Source organism: Lactuca serriola, chromosome 5 (assembly GCF_051521515.1).
Source record: "Lactuca serriola cultivar US96UC23 chromosome 5, Lser_US96UC23_V15, whole genome shotgun sequence".
NCBI classification, from domain to species: Eukaryota; Viridiplantae; Streptophyta; class Magnoliopsida; order Asterales; family Asteraceae; genus Lactuca; species Lactuca serriola.
Window position 1 is genome coordinate 318,801,298 of NC_136412.1, and position 22,346 is coordinate 318,823,643.

Genomic DNA, 22,346 nt, shown 5'->3' on the forward strand with positions numbered 1-22,346 from the left:
CCTATGGGTAAATGGGAAGACATTGCTATGGATTTTGTCACTAAGCTGCCCAGAATAAAGAATGGTCATGACATGATTTGGGTGGTCGTTGATCGCTTCACTAAGAGTGCACATTTCATAACAGCCAATGAGAAATGGTCTATGGATAAGCTTGTGAATTCTTACGTGAAGGAAATTGTGAGGCTTCACGGTGTTCCGTTAACGATTGTGTCAGATCGTGACAGCCGTTTCACCTCGCAATTTTGGAGAAGTCTACAAGAGGAATTGGGTACCAAGTTGTGTTTGAGTAAAGCTTACCATCCACAGAATGATAGTCAGAGCGAACGAATGATACAAACGCTTGAAGATATGCTGAGAGCATGTACCCTGGAATTCCAAGGCAACTGGGATGAACATTTTCCTTTGGTAGAATTTTCCTACAATAATAGCTTCCACTCGAGCATTAATATGGCACTTTGTCAAGCTTTGTACGGACAGAAGTGTCGTACGCCGTCTTGGTGGCTTAAGGTTGGGGAAAAGCAGTTTATGGGACCTGAGATAGTCCATCAGACTACTAAAAAGTTGAAAGTGATTAAGGAGAGAATGTTAGCAGCTTAGGATCGTCAAAAGAGTTATGCTGACAACAAGCGAAGACCGATGACTTTTGAAGTTGGAGATTCGGTTTTGTTTAAAGTCTCGTCGTGGAAGGGACTTGTAATATTTGGTAAAAGAGGAAAGTTAAGTCCAAGGTTTATTGGACCGTTTAGAGTTCTTCAGAGGATTGAGAACCAAGCTTACAAGCTATAATTACCCGAAGAACTGAATGGTATTCCTAACACTTTCCATGTGTGTTATTTGAGGAAGTTTACGGGAGAAGTTCCCGACATGATTCCACTTTCGGAATTAAGAATTGATGAGAACAAAAGGTTAATTAAAGAACCAGAGGCAATCGTTAACCAAAAGACTAAGAAGTTACGATGCAAGATGGTCGAATTAGTGCTTGTCCGATGGAAACATGCGAATGGGCCAAATCTCACCTGGGAAACTGAGAGTGACATGATGAGTCGCTATCCGCATTTGTTTGTTAATATGTGATTCCGGGGACGGAATCATCCTAAGGTGGAGATAATTGTAGCACCCGTGTGGATATAAAGAACGTCGAAAACGAGAGCTGTAGAGCATAATCTCACCTACGCGTGGATATAATAAAAGTTAAGTTCAAAATTAGCCGGCGGAGTCTAAACGAGAGTTGTAGAGCATAATCTCACCTACGCGTGGATATAAAGAACATCGAAAACGGAGCTCGTATGCGAAAGATATGAATTTCTGAAGTTCGGGGCATGAACTTCCACTTATGTCAGAGCTCACGACGTGAGCACAGTGTTCACGACGTGAGCAGGTGATGGACACCCTCCAGGGCAAGTGACCTGATGTCGAAAGCCATGACATATCGAGCTCACGACATGAGCAGTTGTGGCTCACGATGTGAGCATAGATTTTCAGCCCTATAAATATAAGTTGAAGGACAGTCGGCCATGGTTGCTATTTCCCCACTCTCTCAGTCCCAATACTCTCTCTAGCCGTCTTGAAGTACCCCCGAAGCCCCGGTATCATCCCGACACCCGAAGTAAGTCCCGAAGCTCCGAAGATCTCGAGAAGAAAAGAGTTTTCGAGTCGAAGCTCTGCCCGCAAGAAGCCCGGTGTGTGAAGATATCACAGTTTCATCGAAGAATACTGCTTTTAGAGCCGTAGTGTTGTTCGAGCATCGTCTTATCAAGTGAGTGCATAGTCCCTTTCATATACACGATTTTAATACAAGTATTGATGAATGTATTAGATATATGATATGATTAAGTGTGTAGTTGCTTTATGATAATACACATATATGAATTATACTCTAGGAAATACGTGCTATGTGATTATATACTATTTGTTATGTGGTATAAGTATTGAATGAATATGTTATACAGGTTTTAAGCTGTATATAAACAAGTACAGTATATTTTATCTACAAATATGTTGGGTAGAACATGGGTAGATAGTGATGTGTGATGAAATAAAAATGACGTGAGGCCTCGATGTGATTGTGATCTAGTCGTCCAGCAGAATATTGATGACGACCACAGACTTTTCTAGACAGTTCAGTGGAATGCTGACAGGCTCATAACCTGTAGGTGTAGTGAACTTGAGTGTTCATTTTTTGTATTCTATCCCCCTCATGGTTGCCTTAGGACATTCATTGCCGAGAAAACCCCTTTGCAGTAGTGTCCGTCCCGATGAAAATCCTAGATTAGGTCCCTTGTAATAGTTTTGTCATAGGGACGTAAAGTGAGGATAACGGTAATGGGTAATCGAGTTATTGTTGGTTGGTGAAATTAAATATAACTATTTATTATGGGTTGAAAATCTTATATGCTCACCAGGCTCCCAAGCCTGACCCACTCAGTTTCTTTGTATTACAGTTAGTGGCGCGAGAGCATAAGTTGGAGAAATTGTGAAGATGTTTTTGTTTATAGACCAATAGTTGTATATAACTATGTAAGGTCTATATTTTATTGTTTATACTTTTGTGTCTGTATCGGAACATGACATCCTGAGTTTTGATATATAATGAAATTACATTTATTTAAGAAATGCTTTGATAAACCTTATTTTATCACTCATAACCACTGTCGGAACACCATTTCACATGTGCTTCTTCTCTCTCTAAAAACCCTAAACCCCTCACCACTCAGCCACCCACCCTGGAGATCGACACCACCAAATGCCATTGGTTCTTCTTTACCCATTTACTGATGTTCATCTCTACGGTTTTAAAAAGAAGTGTTTGGATCTGGATGAAGATGAATAAGAAGATGAACATGATAAGGAAAAAATAGTTTCCGATTTGCAATAGGTAACAAGCAATTACCTTTTACATCTTTAGATCTTTTATTTTTCTTTTTCGTTGCTTGATATTTTAGTAAAATTTGGAAGCTAAATTGTTTTTTTCATCCTCCATTTCGTCTTTATCTCTTTCATTAATGATTTTGTTTTTTTATAGGTTTGCAACAAATCATGAAACCACGTTGATTTTTGTTAGGCATGCTCATTTATTTTTCATATATTTTTCCGAGTTAATTTTTATTTATGCTTCCTATTAGATAAATGTTTGATTATTTGAGATTTTGATCATGGTTAATTAGTTACTTAATATTTGATGCAATATTAGAGGTGAAAGTGTTAACCGTAACTACCAAGGATTAAGAGTCCAATTATAGACAATTTATTTCTACTATGGACTTCGATTTCAGGTAAATCGAGAAAGGTTAGTTTGTTTCCTTTTCTTCTGTTTCGATCCATGATAGATGCTTTGACATTTTACAAAGTATTGCTTCTATTTCTACTTATCACTGATGGTCTCTAATTTTTGGCATAATTTATTGTTTTTCTGTATATTTGTTATGTCTTAGGTAATATTCACGACCTCTAGTTTGGCTGTTTCCCATTTGAAACGTTTGTTTTTTCATCATTTGACTTTTAAGTATGATTTCGTCTTTTTTAGGTTTTAGATGGTGTCTGATGCAAGAAAAAGAAGGAACTCAAGAATACAATTGTAGGTTGACTTTTTTGTTTTCTACTTTGGATTGGTTGCATGTTCGGTTCTTCTAAAAAGCATGAAATTCAAGAGCTTATGTGGAATGTCAAAGTCAAAGTCAAATTCAAATTAATGATAATAGCAAGTAGACTATCAATTTTGGACCTTTTGCAGCCTAATCTTGAGTGTTTCCAGCTCAATACCCAGCCCCTGTCACAATATGTTCATGTACTTATGTGTGCATGGTTAGTCATTGATATTAGGCAATTATTCTTACCTTATTTTATTTCTTGTAACGTTATGGTTGATGTGTTGAATTGGACATGCTGAGGTCGTACAGGAAGTGTAATGAATGCCTTTCTCTAATCTATTGAAACAAACAAGGTGAATATTTATACTTTGATAGTTTAACTAATGTATGACTTTGCTTATGACTTAAAGGTATGTATTCTATTTGTAAATATTGATTACCGTTTCTTTTGTATCAAATTTGATATTTGATTTAACTCCACCTTTTGGTTGATGTGCCAAGCATAAGAATTTTATTAGAGAGATTAACTAGTTAATCAGTTGATGATTCAAAGGTTACCTATGTAAGACGATGTATTTCTCTAAATCTCAAATTTATGGGCATTTTAGTCTTTTTATGCATTCTAGGTTCGCATTTTGCTTTGTGTAATGTAGGATTGCAACATTTCCCCTATGCACCACTATCACGACACCTTTGTATTTCTTTGTCATTGTTCTAGGCAATGCTCATATAACCTCTTTTATTTAATTAAATTTTTGATACAATTTCTGATTATGTATAGTTTTATAAAGAGGTTGAATAAAGAAATAATTTTTTATATATTTAATCTTTAGAGTGATGAGTTATTAAGAAAAAGTAAAACTAAAATCGATAGGCTGGAAATAGGTGTAATTTATTTAATCTCTTTTATGTAGTTGTAAAAGAAGTATGAGAAGTTGATGAATTTATTAATTAATACCCTATTCAACCTGTTGTAGGGGTCATCTTCATGCGAGATGAGTTTCGTTAGTGAAATCAAATGGAAGTTCTGTTCCATTCCATTACATTCCAATATATCTTATGCATGTGTAGTGCATGAAATTTTAACTGATGGAATCTACAAAAGTGATAGTGCATGGAATTTTAACTGAAAGAAGGTGAGACTCATATATGATGTATGGAAAAAGTTTGATTATAAAAATCAATTTGAATTTGAAATGCGATGTGTGAAGACACCATACAACCATTTTCTTTGATGAATGTGTTAACCGAAATAGATAAAATGATTAACGGAATATGATTTATAGTAATTGATTCTTTGTGCTATTTTATTTTTTAAATGGAAAAAATGAATTGCTAATAAATTCTATTTATAAAAAAAGTAAAATTTTAGTTAATTTATATGTAAACCGTTGATGAAAAATATGAAAATATAATGAAAATAGATTTCAAATATTGATTATTAGTTCGATAACAAACAAATTAAAGTTAATCGTTAAATTTTTGTAATGAACAACAAAATAAAATGTGATCTCTTTTGTGTTAAAAGGTATTTGGGTAAACAAATTTACTCTTAAGAGTTTGTTCAATGTTAATCAAAAAGTTCTCTTGGCACCAGCCCGAGAGGAAACTAAATGACTTCAATAAAAGCTGTCTTTTATATATCTTTTTAGTCGACGATCTAGTTTGGCCTTTTACAAAAGTTAGATATCCACTTCACAAAAGTTTTATTTTTGATATTTTTCAAAAATGATAAATGTCGAAAAATATATCTTAATGGTGCATGTCATGTGCAAATGTATTGCGTGTTTTTGGAATAAAACATGTTTATGAAATAAAACTAATTATCGCAAGGAATAAACATGTTTATTGTATATTAGGAAAAATTGCGAAAATGGTCCTTATGGTTTCTTATTTTATGTGGGTAATGTCCATACATTTGAAAAGTCGTAGATTTGATCATTTTCACCAAATTCTATTGTGGTTTTGGTCCCTCCTACGCTAACTTAAACAATGTTGGACCCTCTTTCGTTAACTTTAACAATGTATATTTATATAAATAAAACAACAATGTACATTTATTTTTAATCTAGAACAAATCATTAGTTTTTTTAACAAAATACATCAACATACTTCTATATTTAACCCAAAATAGCAACATACTTTTAAGAGACATTTCTAAATAACAAATAAACACCGAGAAAAAGGATTCGTCCAAAAATAACTTATGTTTCTCGAAATATAACATGTTTCCAAATGGAAATAGTTGTTGCAACAAACTATTCGCACTCGTCGCTTGACGCGGATAAATGATTAGTGTGTGTGTGTGTGTGTATATATATATATATATATATATATATGTGTGTGTGTGTGTGTGTGTGTGTGTGTTTGTGTTAGACCATGAAATGCCTCTTAGAGGGAAATGGTCAAACCAACTAGAGAAAATCCTCGAGGGAATCTAATTGAATTAAAATGATGTAAGATCACGAAAAGCCTCTCGCAAGGAAGTTGTCAATGATAGGTTAACTAGAGAAAAGTCTCTCGGAGGGAATCTAGCTGTACTTGTGTTATTTGTGTTAGCATATGATATGTGATAGATTATACTCGGTGGGAAGTTGTCAATGATTGATTATTCTATGTTTATGTATATGATGTAAATTACATATGATTTGTATAATGAATAAGTGTTGTGATTTTTCATTAAGCCTAGGCTTACAAATGCTACTTTATGACTTTAGTTACAGGTTCGTCAAGTTTGAAGGGTAAGGATTTAGATTGATTAGGATATTTGGACATTCTCGAGGTTATGACATCTAATCTATGTTTATCTATTATAACTTTGTTTTCAGAACAAGAATACAACTTCTGCTTTTGATGATGATTTTGTGATACTAAGCTTGATTATGTTTTCGATGGAACCCCTTTTAGTAATTTCATATTCTAAATTAAAAAAAAAATTATGGCTAGTTTTTGGGATGTTACTAACAACACGAGATCTATGATGGATTAATTCATTCATCTCGTATCCTTTGCAGGTTCATTAGTTGCTATATATTCAAACTCTACCGTCAAATCTACTACTATATCCTTCTTAGAACTCCTCCAAGTTTCTACTCCACCATTAAGTAAGAACACGAATCTCGACTGCGAATAAGAATCGTTTCTATGAACTAGCATCCATACACCCCTTTACATTGGGTTCCTCCACACCTCCATAAAATCAAGAATATGTCCTTCATCATCCTAAGATACTTAAGAATGTTACTAACTACATTCCAATAATTTCACTAGGGTTAGCATGATAACGACTCAACATGGTCAAATCACATGAGACATTAGGCCTAATACATATCATGATGTATATGAACGATCCCACAGTCGAAGCATATGGAACTCGAGTTAACTTTTTTAACTCCTCACTATAACTAGGACACTAAGTTATGCTCAATGTCACACCATGCTCCATAGGCACGGACCCTTTCTTAGAGTCATGCACCCTAAATTTCTTCAAGACTTTATCTATGTATGTTCTCTGGCTCAATTTAATGATTCTCTTAGATATATCTTTGTAGATCTTTATACATAGTATGTATGATGCTTCTCCTAAGTCTTTCATATAAAAACAATTTCCTAGACAAGTCTTTACACTTTGCAAGCTTGAGACACCGTTTCCTATGAAGAGTATGTCACCCACATACAATACAAAGAAAACTACAACACTCCCACCAACTCCAACATAAATAGATTTCTCAAGCTTACACACTTTACTTGGATACTTGGACTATACAAAGTCCGCTGGTTGTGCTATATATACATCTTCTGTAAGATTTCCATTAAGGAAAACGATTTTCACATCCATTTGTCATATTTCATAGTCATAAAATGTCATTATGACACATTATATCCTAGCAGACGTTATCATCGCCGCCGGTGAAATTTTTTTCTGATAATAAATTTCTTGAGTTTGAGTATAACCTTTTTGCATCCAGTCATGGTTTGTATGTATGAACATTTCCACCCATGTCAATCTATTTCTTGAAGACCTATTTGCACCTGACTATTTTAAGGCAATGTATATGATAAACTAAGTTTCAAACTTGGTTAACAAACATTAATTTTATCTCATTCTCCATAGTCTCCTTCCATTTGGCATTCTTAGGGCCTACCATAGCTTTCTGATAGCTGATATTCTCACCATGATCTACTAGTGACTCATAACTGGTATTCTCATCATGATCTACCAGTGACTCATAGCTTGTATTAATATGTAACCCATAAAACTCAGGTGTATGGCATACTCTATTAGATATTTGGAGAGTTGGTGGGTGTATGTCAGATTCCTCAACAACCGTTTGCTTAGACTCGATATGACTTTCAACCTCAGGTTTAGAACTAATGTCAAGCTGAGTTAAAAACAATCAACAACCGTTTGCTTACACTCGATATGACTTTCAACCTCAGGTTTAGAACTAATGTCAAGCTGAGTTAAAAACAAACTTTTCGACTAAATTGTTAGATGACACATGCTCTAAAAACCGAGGGGGGAAAAAGGTTGATCATTATAACTTAAGGGGTCAATGGTACAATCCTAAAGCAAATCTGGCGATACGCCCTTTGACATGGTGAAAGCAGACGAGGAGGTGTGGTGTCACTGCTACAGCCGATGTGAATGAATCACCGGAAAAATCAATACAAATGTTGCGATCTCTCCGAATCAAGCGATCCCTCCAATCCTCCGTTATCCACCGCAAAAACCCACATTTCAACAACACCCTCGAAACCCTATCTTCTTCACCTACCACTAAAACCCCTCTAATAAACCTCATACGTCAATTTTCTTCATCATCTCCACCGCCGCCAACACCGCCGCCTCTATCCGCCACGCCATCTACTTCCTCTGAACTCCGGAAGTACCTCGGATACTCCGCACTCCTCCTCAGCTGCGCCGTCGCCACTTACTACTCCTTCCCTTTCCCTGAAAACGCAAAACACAAAAAGGCCCAACTCTTCCGGTACGCCCCTCTTCCCGATGACCTCCACACGGTCGTTAATTGGAGCGGGACTCACGAAGTACAGACCCGGGTCTTCCTCCAACCCGAAAGTTTAGAAGAATTGGAGAAGATTGTGAAGGATGCCGACGAGAAGAAGCAGAAGATCCGTCCTGTTGGATCCGGGTTATCCCCGAATGGAATCGGTTTGGCCCGTGGTGGGATGGTGAATCTGGCTTTGATGGATAAAGTTTTGGAGGTGGATAAAGAGAAGAAAACGGTTCGGGTACAGGCAGGCATTCGAGTCCAGCAACTTGTCGATGCTATCAAGGATCATGGCATTACTTTGCAGAACTTTGCGTCTATCAGAGAACAACAAATTGGTGGCATTGTTCAGGTATGGATGCCATTTCCATTAGTTTTAATTTGTGTTAAACAATTTCATGATTGTTGAACTCATCTCCATTGCTTACTAGTCGCTTAAACTCTCCTACCTATAGGTAGGTGCTCATGGTACTGGTGCAAAGTTGCCTCCGATTGATGAGCAGGTTATCAGCATGAAATTGGTTACCCCTGGAAAGGGAACAATCGAAATTTCAAAAGACAAAAACCCTGAACTGTTCTATTTAGCTCGATGTGGGCTTGGTGCATTTGGGGTTGTTGCTGAAGTTACTCTCCAATGTGTTGAGAGACAGGAACTTGTAGAACACACATTTGTCTCAAACTTGACTGAAATCAAGAAGAAACACAAGTATGTATACAGTTTTCACTCGACATAGTTTCATTTCTTTGTGTATTATAGCATCCTACTTTCATTACTTTCAGTTACCATATGACAACATTGTAAATTCAACCTTTTTCAATTGCTCTATGATCTTATATTCTCTCATCTGATTGCATTTCTTCTTGTGGTTGCAGAAAGCTTCTAAATGACAACAAGCATGTAAAGTACCTTTACATACCATATACAGACACTGTTGTAGTGGTGACATGTAACCCTGTTTCCAAATGGAAAGGCCCACCCAAATTTAAGCCCAAGTATAGCCTCGATGAAGCTTTACAACCTGTTCGTGATCTATACAAAGAATCATTACAAAAGTACAAGTAAGTTTATTCCATAAATACCCCTCTTTCATTCACGTATCTCATCAATTAACATCTTATTTTCAGACGCCAACCAAATGAAAACGACTCAAAGCTTTCAGACCTTACATTTACTGAACTAAGAGACAAGTTACTATCCATCGATCCTCTTAACAAAGATCATGTTAAGAAAATCAATGAAGCAGAATCTGAATTTTGGAAGAGGTCAGAGGGATTCAGGGTAGGGTGGAGTGATGAAATTTTAGGGTTTGATTGTGGAGGTCAACAATGGGTCTCTGAGACATGTTTTCCAGCTGGAACTTTATCAAAACCAAATATGAAAGATCTTAAATTTATAGAAGAAGTTATGGAATTAATAGAGAAAGAAGAGATTCCTGCTCCTTCACCTATAGAACAAAGATGGTCTGCTTCTAGCAAAAGTTTGATGAGTCCTGCTTCAAGTGAATCAAATGATGATATTTTCTCATGGGTAAGTCTCTTTTTAATAAATTAATTATGATTCATTACATTTTTTCTTCAATTAACTATTTTAATAAATCAAAGGGAATGTAATATTTTGTTTTTTATGTGACAGGTGGGTATAATTATGTATCTTCCTACATCAGATGCTCGACAAAGGAAACAAATAACAGAAGAATTTTTTCATTATAGGCATCTCACTCAAAAACGTTTTTGGAATCAATATTCAGCTTTTGAACATTGGGCCAAAATTGAGGTATATTTTATAAACCAGATTCTACTTATATATTAAGTTGTTTTTTTTTTGTGTTAAGTCAAAAGAAACACCCATATATAGCTTATATGATTAACTTTTTGTTAAGTCTATTTTTTAAGAATAAAGGGATAATCACAAGACAAAATGATTTTCGGTTGTGAAATTACAAAAAAGGAAGTAAATTTGTTAAATAGACAATTACCATTTTGGTCATTTTTTGTGATTATTCTTAAAAAGAAACAGTATGTAATCGATTTAGCTAGTTAATTGTTTTCTATAGTGATTAAGCTATTATACTTTTTTGACTGTTTTAAAAAAAAAAAAAAACCATTTTTTCCGATTACCCGGTTTTGAATCACCATTTTATCGTTTTAGTTATTTTTATATGATTAAAGGGTTAAAAAATAGTAGTTCAGTTGCGAAAATGATAATATGGTTAAAGTATGTTATATTTTTTTGTATTTTGATCAATCTTGTATCTTATTATCCTAATAAATCAAAATCATTTTTGTCAATGTCATGTTCTCATTGCATTTGCATTTGACACATGTCATTTTCTAAGATTTTTTTATTTGTTTTTTTTATCTACTTATCATTTTATGTTTTTTTTTTTTTTTTTTTTTTTTTTTTTTTTTTTCATTTTATTAAATTCCATATAGTATTTTAATGTAATAAATACATATCAATTTCATTAATGCAACTTTCCTTTTTAATTTCTAAATTTCTGAATTGAATCAAATTATTTCATTTGTTTATTTATTTAAATTTAAAAGAGAAATAAAAAAAAGTTAAAAATAACAATATTTCAATAATTTTCTTTTTTTCCTTATAAATTCAAAATTCTTGAATCTCACTAGTTGTATGATATCAAAAACCAGTTACCAAAACCGAGTAAACGGAAGAAACGGTTATTTTAAATGTTAAAAAAGTTATAAAGCTTCAAATTCCAATTATTAAAGATAAAATGCAAGCTTTTCTGTTTTTTTGCCCTGTTGACTGGAAAAGTCAAATCTGTCCCTAACTCTGGAACATATTACTAGCATTTACCTTTTATCTTTATTGCTTGTCAACATCTTGTATGGTCATAATGATTAAAGGGATTTGTGATTTGAAAGCTGTGTATTATTTTTTCAATAATATAAAATCCTATTTAAAACTTTAAAACTTCAATTAAGTTGTTTTTATATATATATATATATATATATATATATATATATATATCACTAACCAAAAAATTTATGTCTATTCCATTCTTTTTACCATCTTACATTCCTCGTCCAAGAAATTAAAAAGAACAAGATAATGCAAAATATTGAGTTTCTAAAATCATATTTTAAACACAAAAAATCTATATCTATATTATTATTTAATAAAATCATATTTTCAGGTTCCAAAAGACAAAAACGAGCTTGCAGCCCTACAAGAAAGGCTAAGAGCACGATTTCCTGTTGATGCGTTCAACAAAGCACGAAAAGAGTTGGATCCGAATCGTATTCTTTCCAATGCCATGGTGGAGAAGATGTTCCCAATAGAAGATAATGCAACTTAATTACCAAAATTTATGTGTAAATTACATGAAGAGGATTCAAGTACTAAAAAGGATATCAAATTTTAAAAATAATGTCTTCATATCCTACAAATATAATATCTTTACATGTTTGGTTATCATATATTATATATTATATATATTATGATATGACATGATAGATCAAATTGTATTGTATTTGGCATGTATTGGACTAAAAGGATTCAAGTACTTAAAAGGATATCAAGTTTTCAAAATAATGTCTTCGGATCATATGAATATAACATATTTACATGTTTGGGTCATATATTATAGGGAAATTTTGGATAAAATCTCAATATTTTGGGTTAGTTTACGGTTTAATTTAAATATTTATTTTTTCAATAGAAAAGTCATGATTATCTAATTTTATATGATAATATGTTATTTTCTATTGAAAAATAAATAATGACTATTTTCGTATTTTGTTAATTTGTGCAAAATATAAAATAATTATGATTTTTTCAGTTCAAAAAAATAAAAGTTGAGATTAAATCAGGAATGAAAGTGGGTCTAAACCCGGTCCATATGGATTCAGACCTGGAAAACCTGGAACCGATTAATGAAATTTTGTAGAACTGGAAACGAAACTAGTATATAGGAACTGATTCCGGTTCGGTACCGGGTAAAGTGGGTCTAGAACCGAAAAACATGAAAACATCAAAGTGGGTAGGTTGGAACCGAATAAAGTGAGTTTAAAACCAGAAAACCCGAAAAAACAAGAATTTTTTGGTAATTAATTACTACTTAGTGGGTTGAACCTTAAAATTTTTCATATTGATATCCCGATTTCGGGAGATTGTAAGTTATTGAATTAATGAAAATCATGTCTTTAATTAATTAATTTTGATCTAATGCTCCATCTTTAGTTCTCAGGTTCTCGGGAAACTATGAGTTCTCAACGGATCTCACCCCAATATATATATATATATATATATATATATATATATATATATATATAAAACGGATTTCTCTCCTGTAGATATACTTATGTAGTATGGACGTATAGGTACATATACGAAAATTGTTTTATAAGCAATTGCATGTGATGGAAAGTGTCAAGTCGGTCATGGACATGTCACTTCAAGCATGTTGGTCCAATTTTATGCAAAGGGTGAATGCTACAATGAAAACTCTATTCCATGTCCCAAGAATTTACTACAAAAATCCAACAAAGCTTTCCTATAAAGGGAGAAGTTTTATATAAACAATGTAAGTACATTTTGTCCATATTATAACCATAAAAATATGAATTGTCTAGCACAAAAAATCTAGCATGTAAAGTGAAGCTGATCCATGAATGAATGAAAGCGGCTTATGATCAAAAGAAAACTTATTCTGATTCTAAGAAAAGGCCTAGGGAATCCAAGTTGGGTGATTGTGTCATGATAATTTCATCCAGAAAATGAAGTATTTGTTTCGGCAACTGTGCTAAGCTTAGTCCAAGGTTTATTCGATAATTTAGAATCTTAAAAAAGATTGGACAATATGATTATAGGTTTGAACTTCCATCCAAACATAATGGAATTCATGACACCTTTCATATGTGTTATATGCTAAATTTATGTAGATGAAGAAAATATTATTCCTTTGACCTAACACCATGTCGACGAGGAAAACATGATAATTTATGAACAAAAGCTTATGTTGGATCACAATACTAAACAATTTTGGAAAAACGAAATTGAACCAGTACTTGTTTATTGGAAGGATGCTTATGGATCAAATCTATCTTGGGGATAGGAGACTACATAAGGAAATGTTACCTTGAGCCTGTATTAGGGGAGAAGGATCATAGTGCCGAAATCAGATTAAGGGAGAGAGAGACGGGGTATTTTGGTATCATCCGTAATGTTTTAAAAGTATCCATAATGATGTAAATTAAGTAACAGATATATTTTTAATCACTAAATTTTTTAAAAAAAGTTGGATGTTATTAATGGACTTAGAACACATAAAATGACCAACTATGGACTAATAATATCTATATCTAGGTCGCAAGATCCCAAGTCACCACAAAGTTACTTAACCCAAGGGAGACCATAACATGGCTTATGTTGTAAGTTAGCATTGTCTTTTGACAGGTAGCGTACAATGTTTTTGATAATTTGTTTGATATTATGTTATTGGATAAATTGATTGTTTTAGTATATATCTGTTTCTGTATTTTTGTATTATTCGTAAATGCACGTCGTAAATGCGTATATGGCTGAAGACAGTAGCTGATTCAACTTGCGAATCAGAGTATATAGCAGCAAGCGAGGCGGCAAAGGAGGCAATATGAATGAAGAACTTCATTGGAGACCTTGAAGTTGTACCAGCTATAAAGGAGCCTATGGAGATTTTTTGTTATAACGAGATTGCAGTTGTCTTAGCCAAGAAACCATGGGATCACAACAGATCCAGGCATATCGATAGAAAATACCACTTCATTAGACATCGAATATAAGAAACACTCCTCGTGGCAAAGAGGGTATCATCAGATGAGAACCCAACAGATCCCCTCATGAAGGGACTGTGTAGGGTTAAGCATTTACAACATGCGAGGCGCATTGGGCTGAAGGATGATATTAGTTTTAGTAATTAGATAGCTTTCGAAACTTGTAATAGTTGAAATGTAATTGACATCTGATTTTTAAATTAAATGTGCTTTTATTTACTAGTATGGTACTGTCTTGTGTCAATCATTTACTATTGTTTCATTTTGCATGTTTTGACTTCCAGAATAATTATGTTATGGTATATCATATTATTCAAACTATCCACAGTCGATCATACTTTGGAAGTAGGTATTGAAATAAGACTGTCATGAATTAGGTTTGTAGATTTGTCTGAATTGTATTAGACATAACAATTTTTGCTGCAACATTCATGAGTGCTCATAAGCACTGAGTATTGGATTCAACCCACGCTCACTTGTATCACTTCATGAAATTTATCTCGAGTGATCGTGAGACGGTAACATCATATAAGTCTTCAAACCAAGAGATATGAGTTGTTAACTATGAGTTAGTTGTACATTGATAGTACAAAAATGCATTAGTAACTTGATGTTATAAAACGTGACGTTGTGTATAATTTGATGATTAGTTAGTACAAGAATATGAATCGAAGTTTATTTGTTTCTTTTAGTCCTTGGAGGATTAAAAACGATATCTTGGACCCCTCGATGATTTTTTTTAGTTATGTGCTGGGCCCAGTCAGAACCGAATTGATGTGTTCGATTAAGTTCTATGTCAAACAAATCGGAAATTTGGAAACAAACTGCTTGACAATAAGTACGCTGTTGTTCCATGTATTTGTCCGGCTGATATCTTGAACAAAGGATTATATGATCACTTAACTAAAATGGCACAACTTAGTTCCGCGAGACTTTGAAAGAGCTACGATTGCTGGCCGGATCCTGAAGTCATACTTGCAGCTATAGTTATTAGACTTATCCAAGTGGGAGACTATTGGATAAAGTGTCTAAGTCCATAACAATATTTGGTATGTACTTGACCCGATTTGGCATGGTCCATTTGGGTTGTATGGCATCGGAACAATTTGGATAGACTTTTGTGAGAAGAGGATATTTATGGTTTATTAATATATTATAAGTTGTAATATATTAATATGAATTATTTAATTAGTATTGATCAAGAATTAGTTTGGAATTAACTTTGTGATCAAAAGACACTAATTAAATAAATGGGGATTGATTTGGTAAATCATTCATTCTTATATAGTGGGCTTATGATCCATAGTTCTTCATGATGGGCTAAACCCATGTGGTTACCCATGGATACTCCATAGAGGTTAAAACCCATGGATCATGAAGAATATGGAAAAACATGAGTTACATGGAGTAACCCTATTATGCACACTATATAAAGAAGCCTCATCCTTGTAAAATCGGCACTTAAGAGATACTAGTGAGGGCTAGCTGATTTTGGTGCATAGTATCTTCTCTCAAGTTATTCCAAGTTGTTGGTGGTGTTGTGTGAAGCATTTGAGGCAGCACATTTAGGGTGCTAGGCTCACAAAGTCTTAAGGAATCAAAGCTACAAGAAAGGTATGTAATTCTACTAGTTTTTTATATTACATATACCCCATGATATGCTAGTTAGGATGAAACCTTGGAAAAATGAAAGTTTGCATGTATAATAGAGAAAACATAGATCCGAGGTTTCTAGGGTTGCATGCACACCATAGGAGTGTTAGAATGCTCAAAACCCATAAGAAATTAGGTCTAGGACCTAACACAATTATTTACAATTCAGAAGAGGGATGCCGTAATCTAATTGCAAATAATTTGAAGGTAAGTAAATGACGATTTACCAATTTCCACCATGAAAAATGAAAAACGATTTTAAGTTTTAAATGAGTTGAAACTCCTAGATCCTTTTGCGATTCATTGAACTTTTCAATGGCATGTTTAAATCTCGATTATGCCCTTGAAGTTTGTGACTGGGATACCGAGGATCACAAACAAGGTGTGAATAACCATGCAAATGTGCTTGGTACCCTCTATGTCATTTATCACCTTATCAATGTGCCGGTTAACCACACACGCTCCATTAATCTATGATAAACATCGAGCTACCCTTTGCCACCCTCGCTGGTCCTAAATTAGTGTGCTGGTTAGCCACACACGCTCCACTAACAACTTGGCAAGGTGCAAAGTGCAATTTCATGGGATAACATCATTTTCACATTTTTCCTAAAGTAAGCTAAGATTGAGAATTTTATGAAAACATTTAGTTACTTTATAAATCATCATACTTATTAATGAGGAATTAGGTTGTCCTATCCTACCTCTTCGGCTAACGACCCTCAACTAGTCAAGAGTGCGGTGGGTAAGAATAGATACCTAATGACGATCATTTTACATGCCGCTTCCTTAAACATCCCTTATAGACCAGCTTCGTGAACGAGACCTACTAATGGTAAGACTGACTTGTATTATACATATATATAATAATTAATCTTTTCATATTATAATAGTATACAGGTTGAATTTTAAACTTTTAAAACTCTAGGGTTTAGAATTTAAATATTTCAAAATTAAAACTTTTTAATTAAAATTTAAACTCCAAAACTTGTGGGCAAGTTTTGAAACTTTTCAAAACCTTCTAGATCAAATTGAAATAATTTAATTAATCAAATAATTTGTCATTATCTAAATTTGACCTAATTCAATTTATGGCAAGATAATTCACATCAAATAATACAAATAATTATCTTTATCATATAAACTAATAATTATAGTATGGATTGAAAATTATCTTCTAATTGGATTAAGATATGCATTACCATAACAGATAAAAATGAAATTTAATTAGAAAAACAATTTATGGTAATCCTCTAAATCCAATCTTAGCCAAAATCCCGAAAAATGCATTCTGACTTGCTACCACGTCGTGGCAAGAAATGCCACATCGTGGTCATCAGGCAGATGCAAAATCAAAAAACTTTTGCTTTAAACAATTAAGCATCGCATCAAATACAATAGAAAAACAACTTAGGCTCTGATACAACTGATGAGTTTTGAGCATAACAACAATCCTATGGTGCACATGCAAACCCTAACGCTTTGGATCTAGGTTTTCTAATTGTAAATGCAATAATCATCCAAAGCTTATAAACCCTTTTTCTAACATCTAAAAATCGAAAATCATAACTAAAAACAAAGTTAGGATGTTACCTTTGAATTGTAGCTTGATCTTTAACCTTTGAGAGCTTTAGTATCACAAGTATAATACCCCTAATCGATCATAAACACCAAGAAGCAAGTTGGAGAATATGAGAGAGAGATAGAAAGGAGAAGGCTCAAAATCGGCTCTAAGATCCTTCTAGGGTTTCTGGTCGCCGATTTTAGGTGCCCAAGGGGTTCCTTATATAGCTGAAGAATTAGGGTTTCAGTCAAATACCTAATTTGGTTGCTTAAGCCCTAAGCAACCCATAGGATCCTTCCAGAACCTTATCATTGGATGAAATCCTTATGGGATCCCATAAGATTTCGTCCATCTCTTATCCAAGAGATCCTCAACCCCTTTTGCAACTATCTTATAATTACAATATTAGTCCCTTAAATTTAATTAATATATTTTGACCACAAAATTAATTCTAAATTAACTGTTGACCAATATCAATTAAATAATATGATTTCTCTTTTAATATATTATTCATATATTATATAAATAAATCATAATTAACCTCTTTCTCCATAATTCATCCAGTCAAGTTGCTTTGGTGAAGGCAACCCAAAAGGACTATGCTACTACCGGGTCAAGTACATACCAATTAAATTTATGGGCTTAGACATCTAATCCAACAGTAGGGATGTGGAGCACGGGAAGATGAACTTGATCATGGGGAAGAGGAAAGCATCGCCTGTCACCAACATTGGAGTTTATTCTTTATTGCTTAGTACTGGGTTAGGTTTAGAGTTGAATAATTGTTGCTACTCGTCAGAAATGGCAAGGAATATTATTTCAATTCATGGTTTGTATAAACAAGGTTTTATATTTTCGTTTAATAATGAAATTGGTTCTATTAATGCTTTCTATAATGGTACATTCTATTTTGAAGCATTTCCTTGTAATGGTATATATGAAACTGTGATGGTTGTAGATAACTTAGGAAATATTGTATTGAATACTGATTCATCCAATGGTTTGGACAAGGCATGCTTGTGGCATTGTCTTCTTGGACATGTTAACAAGAAGCGCATAGCCCAGCTCCAAAAGGATGGAGTGTTGGAGTCATTTGACCTTAGGTCCGATGACGCGTGCGAGTCTTGTTTGCTTGGAAGGATGACTAAGTCACCTTTCACTGACACTTATGAAAGGGGTGAGAGATTATTGGATCTCCTACACACCGATGTGTGTGGGCCCTTTAGATCCACCACAAGGGATGCAAATTGCTTCTACATGACTTTTACCGATGATTATATCAAATATGGGTATATTTACTTAATCAAGCATAAGTCAGAAACTTTTGAAAAGTTCAAAGAGTTTAAGCAAGAAATGGAGAATCAATTGGGTAGGAAGATAAAGATGCTCTGTTCTGATCGAGGTGGTGAGTATCTAAGTATCGAGTTTCACGACTATCTTAAGGAATGTGGAATTGTTTCACAATTGATGCCGCCTAGGACACCGCAAGTGAATGGTGTGGCTGAGAGGTGAAATCGAACCTTGTTGGACATGGTTCGTTCCATGATGAGTCGATCTTCATTACCTATCTCATTTTGGGGGTATTCCTTAGAGACTGCTGCCCATATCCTTAATCTAGTCCCAACTAAGAAGGTTGATAAAACACCTCACGAGATGTGGACATGGGAGGTTCCCTCGTTGGCACATATCAAGGTTTGGGGTTGCGAGGCTTTCATAAGACGGGAGAATCACGACAAGCTTGAACCTTGTAGTGAGAGATGTATTTTCATCGGCTACCCGAAAAAGTCCTTTGGATATCTCTTCTATAGACCAAGTGACAATGTTGTTTTCATTGCAAGGAGAGGGGTTTTGAGAGAGAGAGAGAGAGAGAGAGAGAGAGAGAGAGAGAGAGAGAGAGAGAGAGAAAACTCATATGCCAAGAGGAGAGTGGGAGGAAAATTGACCTTGAAGAGCTTCAAGAATCAAGTGATGAAGGAACCTCAAACACTGGTGCTCAACCCAAGGAGGAAACTCCTGTCGAACCAATTGACGAGTCCTTACCTCTTAGACGTTCCAATAGAGTTAGTGTTCCGCCCGTATTATATGGTTTCCATATAACTGTTAAGGGTGATACATTTATTAGTGATAGTACACTAATAAATATGGATGAACCTAACAACTATAAGGAAGCCATGAGAGGCCTGGAGTCTGCAAAATGGAAAGAGGCAATGGACAACGAGATTCAGTCCATGTATGACAATCAAGTTTGGAACTTGGTTGATAATATACTGGGTCGTAAGACAGTCAGTTGCAAGTGGATCTTCAAGAAGAATACCGACATGGATGGGAAAGTGCATACGTTCAAGGGAGGATTGGTTGCGATGGGCTTTAATCAAACCCCTGGGGTTAACTATGATGAGACCTTCTCACCAGTAGCCAAGATCAAGTCTATAAGGGTTATGCTAGCCATAGCTGCGTTTCATAATTATGAAATATGGCAGATGGACATCAAAACCGCTTTCCTTAATGGAAAGTTGGCTGAGGATGTTTACATGAGTCTGCCAGAGGTTTTAGTGGATGTGAAGTACTCGAATAGAGTGTGGAAGCTTTAGAAATCCATCTATTGATTGAAACAAGCATCTCGCAGATGGAATCTTTGTTTCGATGAGAAAGTCAAAGAGTTTGGTTTTTCGAGAAGCGAGGATGAGTCCTGCGTATATGTCAAAGCTAGTGGGAGTATAGTTAACTTCTTGGTGTTGTTTGTGGATGATATACTACTCATATGAAACGACATTCCAACCTTGCAGGAGGTTAAATCCTGGCTTGAGAAGTGTTTCGCTATGAAGGACCTAGGAGAGGCTGCCTATATTCTAGGGTGAAGGATATTAAGAAATAGGAGTTAGAGACTAATATGACTTAGTCAAAGTACTTACTTGGATAAAGTGTTGAAACGTTTTAGCATGGAAAATTCCAAGAAAGGGGAGTTACCGATCCAAAGAAATATCAAATTGAGTAAGACTCAAAGTTCGAGTACCAATGCTGAGATAGCAGAAATGAGTCGAGTACCATATGCTTCCGCCGTTGGCTCGATCATGTACGATATGATGTGTACTTGGCCTGATGTGGCTTTTGCGCTGAGCATGGTTAGCCGATATCAAGGGAATATTGGTAGAGCTCACTGGATAGCAGTAAAGTACATTCTTAAGTATCTTCGAAGGACAAAAGACTGGGTCCTCGTACTTGGTGGAAATGAAGACTTGAGCGTGACAGGGTATAGTGACGCTGGTTTTCAGAGCGATAGAGATAACTTCTGCTCTTAGTTGGGCTGGGTATTTACCTTGAATGGAGGAGCGGTGACGTGGAAAAGTTCCAAGCAGGAAACTGTAGCTGATTCAACGTGCGAATCAGAGTACATAGCAGCGAGCGAAGCATCGAAGGAGGCAATATGGTTGAAGAACTTCATCGGAGACCTTGGAGTTGTACCAGCCATAAAGGAGCCTATGGATATTTTCTACGATAACGAAAGAGCGGCTGCCCTAACTAAGGAACCGAGGGATATTTGAAGATCCAGACACATCGACAGAAAATACCACTTCATCAGACATCGGGTAGAAGAGGGACTCCTTGTAGTAAAGAGGGTATCGTCAAAGGAGAACCCATCAGATCCCCTCACAAAGGGTCTGAGCAGGGTTAAGCACTTATAACATGCAAGGAGCATTGGTCTGAAGGACAATATTAGTTATTGTGATTAGATAATTATTTAGAAACTAGTAATAGATAAAATGTAATTGAAATTTGATGATTGAATAAAGAAGTTTTATTTATGAGTAAAGTTACTATATTGTTTCAATTGTTTACTATTGTTTCATTTTTCATGTTTTGACTTCCAAAATAATAGGATTATTCAAATTATACACAGTCGATCATACTTTGGAAGTAGGCTGTGAGGTTAGACTGTCATGAATTGGCTTCTAGATTGTCTAAACATTTAGACATAGAAAAAATTTCCTGCAACGTTCATGAGTACTCTTGAAATAAGATTTGAGTATTGGATTAAACCCACGCTCATATGAATCACTTCATGGAATTTATCACGAGTGATTGTGAGACAATAATATCTTATAGTCTTTAAATCGAGATATATGAGCTGTTGTTTACTAGTTGGTTGTGCATTGATATTGTTTAAACGCATCAATAACTTGATGTTATAAAATGCATTGTTGTGTAGTTTTTAATGAGTAAATAGTACAAGTATATAAGTCAATGTTTATCTGTTCCTTTTATCCTAAGAGGATTAAAAGCGATATCTTGGGTCCTCGATGATTTTGTGTTGACTTATGTGTCGTGCCCGGTCAGGACTGAATTGATGTGTTCAATTTAGTTCTATGTCAAAGAAATCAGAAATCAGGAAACAAACTGTTCGACAACGAGTATGAATTCATTCCATGTCTTTGTCCACACGATATCTTGAGAACCGAGGACTACATGATCCCCTATCTAAAGGACACGTGATTGGCTAGGTCAGAGTTCTATAGCGGCTTTTGAGAGCTACGACTGCTAATTGGATTTTGAAGTCATACTTGAAGTATAGTTATTGGACATATCCAAGTGGGAGACAGTTGGATTAGGTGTCTAAGTGTAACACCCGTCAAAATTAGTTCAATAACAATCACATGTGATTATGCCAATTATGTAATGTGATTTTGTTAAACTAGTAATGTGATAAACTTACTATGTAATTCATGTTAAAGTATGAACTTTCATGATACAACT

The 22,346-nt window shown here is 34.7% G+C and overlaps 1 protein-coding gene across 1 annotated transcript; it reads left to right on the forward strand.

Moving 5' to 3' along the window:
• The first annotated feature begins 8,164 nt into the window (after positions 1 to 8,164).
• On the forward strand, positions 8,165 to 12,059 carry GLDH (L-galactono-1,4-lactone dehydrogenase). Its single transcript, XM_079003329.1, has 6 exons — positions 8,165 to 8,951; positions 9,055 to 9,305; positions 9,473 to 9,658; positions 9,725 to 10,127; positions 10,233 to 10,373; positions 11,761 to 12,059. The coding sequence occupies exons 1-6, from the start codon at positions 8,262 to 8,264 to the stop codon at positions 11,920 to 11,922; spliced, it is 1,833 nt and encodes a 610-aa protein (XP_078859455.1). The 5' UTR covers positions 8,165 to 8,261; the 3' UTR covers positions 11,923 to 12,059.
• The last annotated feature ends 10,287 nt before the right edge of the window (positions 12,060 to 22,346 follow it).

Coding starts and splice junctions, on each gene's coding strand:
- GLDH (XM_079003329.1), top strand. CDS start 8,262: ATGTTGCGATCTCTCCGAATCAAGCGATCCCTCCAATCCTCCGTTATC. Junction 8,952..9,054: donor AAATTGGTGGCATTGTTCAG/GTATGGATGCCA, acceptor TCCTACCTATAG/GTAGGTGCTCATGGTACTGG. Junction 9,306..9,472: donor GAAATCAAGAAGAAACACAA/GTATGTATACAG, acceptor TTGTGGTTGCAG/AAAGCTTCTAAATGACAACA.